This window comes from Balaenoptera ricei, chromosome 20, assembly GCF_028023285.1.
Source record: "Balaenoptera ricei isolate mBalRic1 chromosome 20, mBalRic1.hap2, whole genome shotgun sequence".
Classification (NCBI taxonomy): Eukaryota; Metazoa; Chordata; class Mammalia; order Artiodactyla; family Balaenopteridae; genus Balaenoptera; species Balaenoptera ricei.
The window spans coordinates 17,056,024-17,062,023 of NC_082658.1; the positions used below are offsets into that span (position 1 = coordinate 17,056,024).

The 6,000-nt window shown below is 43.7% G+C and overlaps 1 protein-coding gene across 2 annotated transcripts in view; it reads right to left on the bottom strand.

Moving 5' to 3' along the window:
* LOC132354871 (ADP-ribosylation factor 2) overlaps positions 1-4,390 on the bottom strand; it is a 61,002-nt gene extending 56,612 nt beyond the window's left edge. For both annotated transcript variants that reach the window (XM_059906975.1, XM_059906974.1), the window contains exons 1-2: positions 4,307-4,390; positions 1,722-1,888 (exon numbers count right to left, since the gene is read on the bottom strand). In XM_059906975.1, coding sequence (XP_059762958.1) covers positions 1,722-1,869 — 148 coding nt within the window. In that variant the 5' untranslated portion in view covers positions 1,870-1,888; positions 4,307-4,390. The remainder of the gene's footprint in view (positions 1-1,721; positions 1,889-4,306) is intronic.
* Between the last annotated feature and the right edge of the window lie 1,610 nt (positions 4,391-6,000).

Consider the following 6,000-nt stretch of genomic DNA (forward strand, 5'->3'; position numbering starts at 1 on the left):
TTGGGGCCATTAGTTTAACAATCTACCACAAAATCAGTATTCAATTCATTCACCAAATATTTCCTGGACATCTATTATGTGCCATGCATTTTGCTAGGCACCTGGGGACAGTGGTGAACAAGGCAGACATGATTCTTGCTCTTATTCACACTTTTGGAAGAGAGACAGTGAGCAAGCAATGACAAATGTGCTCAGAGTTACTGAGAAGTTCAGGTTGCTGTGGAAACTTACAACAGGGGAAAACCCATCCAAGGGATCAGGAAAGGCGACCCTGAGAAATGATGCTTAAACTGAGACGGAAAGAATGAGCTGGCATTAGCTATATAAAGCAGGGAGGGGGGTAAAAAAGAAGGCAGGAAACACATTGTTTAACGCAGAGTAAGTTGGAAGACAGCATGCATATGACTTCACAAAGATATTCACCAAAGTCACAGTGTTTTTTAACACTTGTTTAGATTTTTTTTGTATGTATGACATTATGGAAGCATGAATTATTTTTATAATTGGAGAAAACCAAGTAATTATGCTATTTTCATTTTGGACTAATAATATTTTTAAAATTATGGGTATGACCACTTTCTCCATCTGGTTTCCTCTTCCTTTAAGTGCTGCAATCTCTGAAGCTACTGCCCAAGTTGGAAGTTGATCGGTTGGTTCCTGTGCCTAATCCAACATTCAGAACACTACTGACATTCACATGCCATCCTGGGGAGGCTATTCTCGCTCAGGAGTTTGGACCTGGAGGCAGCTGATGAGTCACAGACTAAGTTCTGTCAAAACTGCCTTTGAGGGGCTTCCCTGGTGGCGCAGCAGTTAAGAGTCCGCCTGCCAATTCAGGGGACACGGGTTTGAGCCCTGGTCCGGGAAGATCCCACATTCTGCAGAGCAAGTAAGCCCATGCGCCACAACTACTGAGCCTGCGCTCTAGAGCCCGCAAGCCAAAATTACTGAAGCCTGAGTGCCTAGAGCCTGTGCTCTACAACAAAAGAAGCCACCGCAATGATAAGGCTGTGCCCCACAATGAAGAGTAGCCCCCGCTCACTTTAACTAGAGAGAGCCTGTGCTCTGCAACAAAAGAAGCCACCGCAATGATAAGGCTGTGCCCCACAATGAAGAGTAGCCCCCGCTCACTGTAACTAGAGAAAGCCCACGCACAGCAACGAAGACCCAATGCAGCCAAAAATAAATAAATAAAATAAATAAATTTGTAAAAAACAAAAAACACAAAAAAACCCTGCCTTTGCAAAAGTCTTAAATAGCTGACAAAACACAGTGCGGGTTCGCAGGAATAACTACACCGCCAGATAGTCCTCCAGCATTTGAACAAATCAGATTCTTCACTTGACCACCAGCTCAAAAAAAAAAATCATACTACATCTTTAAACACTAGGAACATACTTGGTATGGAGAGATGCTTCCACTTAGAAAGGCCAGCTGGAAGAAAGATGGATTTTAATAATCATTATCTTTTTCTTTTTTTTGCCAAGCAGATACGGTTAAACTTGTTCCACCTAAATGTGTTCGTATGCCTCCCCTGTAAACATAGCGATGTGCCACAGAGGACAGGGAGCAATTAGGAAATTGTATATTACCTGGTTCTGGCCTCAAAACCCCTCTCGGGGCGGACAAGATTTTCCAAAAAAAATTCAATAATGCAAGAAGTATGTAAAAGTATAACATACTAACGTGTAAACTGGTCTTGTCATAGGTCGTTAACATACCTATCGTAGGGATGGTAGTCACAATCTCTCCCAGCTTCAATTTATACAAGATGGTGGTTTTTCCAGCGGCATCCAAACCCACCATGAGAATCCGCATCTCTTTTCTCCCAAATAGACTTTTAAACAGTTTTTCAAAAACGTTCCCCATTGTAACTGATTTCTGTGACCTGAAGGAAAAGAAAGGCAAGTCAAGTAATTGTTCTTTGCAGAGATATAGAAACATAAATATAAGAGATATACATGAAATACAAGTCTCCATTAGAGGTGGCTCCTAGTAAATACTGAACAATTTTAAGTATAGTTTGGCCAGTAAGGAGTAGAGTATCTTGTTTTCAAAGGGAAACTCAATTAAGCCTTTTGATGCCTTGCCAAAAAATTCTCTTTTCCACTGCAGCATCCAAGTGGGATATGTGAAGCACAGTCTCAACGGTGGCAGGCTTTAGTCATCTTAAGTATGAAAGCAATGTCACCACAGACACAACTCACACTTCTGAAATGAGACCTCAGGAAGCGGAGAACCAGTTTATTTTACACAGATGTGAAGCAAAGTCTTTAAGGCAGGTTAAATATCAGCACCTCTTAGAAATTCAGTAGTTGCCTTTGGCTAGCAGACAGTATCAAGACCCAGAAAAGAATCTAAAAAACTTCAGAGGTGAGGAAATACAGCACTGGGAAACTGCACTGCTAACAGAGAAATTAACTAGGCAAAGAGTAGAGGAGACACCAGAGCATCCAGTGTCGACCACCACCTTACTCTTAATTATTTTTAGCTTTTTTGGAAACAATTCACACACATAAAAACATAAATGATAATGTACAGTTCAGTGAAATGTCATGAACCAAATCAAAAAAAGATGATTACCAGCGACCCAGATCTCCTTGTGCCCCTTCCCAATCATTACTCCTCAAAAGGTAATCACTATATTGACGTCTAACTGCATAAATATTCAATATTTTTCAGTAGAGTGCATGACAGATTCTATAAAGGAAGGCAATAGTAAAGACAGATTAGGGACTTCCCTGGTGGCGCACTGGTTAAGAATGCACTTGCCAATGCAGGGGACACGAGTTCGAGCCCTGGTGTGGGAAGATCCCACATGCCGACGAGCAACTAAGCCCGTGTGCCACAACTACTGAGCCTGCGCATCTGGAGCCCACGAGCCACAACCACTGAGCCCGCGTGCCACAACTACTGAAACCCGCACACCTAGAGCCCGTGCTCTGCAACAAGAGAAACCACCACAATGAGAAGCCCGAGCACCACAACGAAGAGTAGCCCCCGCTCGCTGCAACTAGCGAAAAGCCTGCATACAGCAATGAAGACCCAACACAGCCAAAAATAAATAAAAAATTTTTAAAAAAGACAGATTAGCTCTGCAGAAATTTATTCTACATCTTTAATTTTAACAGATCAGCCTATTTGAAGTGTGAGCTTGACATTCTAATTAAAGACTTAAAAGTAGTACTGTCTACAACCCTAACCTTGTTCCTGGAAGTCTACAAAGATTCTTCAAAGAGAAATAAAAAATCCTTGTTTCCCTTTAAACTGCTAACCATAGGAAAACTTTATTCCTGGACAGAGCAGGGTTAAGACAGAACAAGGACAGCCCATCTCCCATTCATCGGGACCCTAGGGACCTCAGAGGGGAGGTCACCAAGTTCCAGAGGCCCACCTCTGAAACTCAACTGTGTCCTACAGTAGCTTAACTTCATGGATGAGGTCCAAGCACACACCATTTTATTCTACGACCTGAGAAAAGGAGCAGAGCATTTATCCTGTACATAAATTAGGTACAGGGGAACTGCTACAACCAAAGAATAATGATGAATGTTTTAATCATTCATAGAAGGGCCATATAGAAAGTATATAGAAGTCCAATGCACTATGGCACTCAAAATCTTGTTGGGCAACAAAACTAAAGATTCCTTATCTTCGTTTCCGAAAAAAAGATACATCTCACAGATGAGAAAAAAAAGTGAGAAACATTCTGGGGGAGGGAAGGTACTTCCCACTTAGATGTCCTATGAAGCAAATACGCGATTCCTCCTCCCAACTACAGTACACCTCCAAGGTTCTCCCTCCTGCTTCTCTTTTCCTCTTTTTCCTACTCATCTGCCAGAGGCGCCCAGAGCCCGCTGCGCTGCTAGAGACCCTCTGGAAGACGCCGGCGACCCTGGCGCCTCTTTGACACGCTCACCCTCCCCTACCACAAGCACCAACTGTCCATCAGGGAGAACTGCGTGGAGATCTCCAGGACACGAACCAGAACGGGTGGCCAAGTGGGCGTGCGCAGCGGGCAGGCACGCGCGCTGGGTCCCCGGGGAAGGCGTCCGAGTGTCCTTTCTGCCCAGCCTCCAGGCCGCTTCCTCTCGACCTCCGGGCCCCCGGGAGAGCGGAGGGCCCAGCGACGGACGAGCCAAGCCTCTCTCGATCCCCGCAGCCCCTGGCCTACACGAGGGCGGAGAAGGGACAAGACCCCTTTCTGCAAGCCACCCGCTGCTCTCTAGCTTCCCGACCTCTGAAGGTGCGGAAATCCAGCCAGGCCTTGAGTGCCACAACCCTCTCTCCCCAGTCCGCGACTCACCGGTCCCCAAACTGACCACGGGTACGAATACCACTGCCTTTAGGATTTCTGATCGTCTCTGCGAAATGGCGACAGGCTTGGGGCGGGAACAGTAACCAACCAATCACCCGTCGCCTCTTGGAGCTTTTGTACCAGTGAGCGCGAGGTTCCGTGAGTGACAACAAATCTGGCCAATGTAAAGGACAATAGTAGCCGGGGAGTGAGGAGACCCGCCCCTCGCGACCTAGGCGACGGCACGAAGCTCTGGAAATGCCGGCTTCATCTTCCAATGACAGCTCACCGGGTCCTGGCGAGACACGCCCATGTGCCCCGCCCCTAGGCTGTGCGCGACCAATCAAAAAAGTAAAAAGATTTCCGGTTTGCTCCGCCAATCAACTCGGAAAAATTCAAAGGATTGAACTAACCCCATTCGGACCAACTGGGTAGGGGCATGTGGGCGGGGCCAAGTTCATAGTGATATTTAAGGAAATTTGCTGCGGTTGAGCTAAAAGTAGAAATTAGTTTGGGGCGTTGTTTTGTGTGGGAAACATCCAGACACCTACACCGAAATTAGGCATAAGGAAGGTTTCCTGTTCAGTCTGAAGCTAGACAGCCGCCCTGCTTTTGAAGAGATTTTCAACAGTTGGGGAAAATACTAGCCCCCTGCACCTGCGATCAGGCGCACAGAACCACAGTCCTCACTTTCTGAGAAATACTCGCAATAACTCAGCCCCCTAATGCCAACTTGGTTCACTAAAAAGTTTACAAACGTCCGTAAATGGTACATAACTGTTCCTAACGGTACATAAACAGAGAAACTAACATCCATTGAACGTGGTATGTGCCAGGAAATATGTTAAGGACTTAACCTGCATGACCATAAAACCCCGTTAGTTGGAATCTACTATTATTCCCATTTTACAAAGGGGAAAATAAAGTAGCCGGGCAGAGTTTTAAGCCTAGGTCTGTCTGACAGCTTAATCTTTTCAATCAAATGCTTTCCTGATCACAATGACTGTATATATGAGGGTAAATACAAGTACATATGAGAGGTTTTTCTACATGACTCCTTTAAAATTATATTTTTTCCTAACTATAAAAAAAGTCATTTTTTAAAGTATAATGGAAAAAAAAAAAAGACACTTCCCACCAGAGAGAGAGAGGAAAAAGAGGAGGAGGAGAAAAAAAAAATCACCCATCATCCTATCATCCAGAGGCAATCACTGCTACCATTTTGGTTTATTCCTTTTCAATCATTTTTCCATGAAATTTTTACATAGTTCAGATTATGAATATGTAAAATTTTGTCTTTTTCACTTAATATTTTAATTTGAGCATTTTCCAGATTGTTTAACATTTTTCTTACAAACATTTTTGATAGCTGTGTGATATCCCATCATATGGATATACCGATTTATTTAATCATTTTCATGTAGTTGTCGACGAAAAAAATTAATCAGTTGATCTAAGAAACACATGGACAGTTTTATTCAAGCCAAATTGAGGATCATAACCCAGGAACAGCCCCTCAGAAAGCTCCAAGAACTGTTCTGCCCGTTAAAGGTCAAAGCACAGTTATATAAATTTTTTGAGACAGAGGGGGCTGTACATTAAATGACGTATTATTTTTTATAGGTTTTTTAAATAAATTTATTTATTTAATTTATTTATTTTTGGCTGCGTTAGGTCTTTGTTGCTGCGTGCAGCCTTTCTCT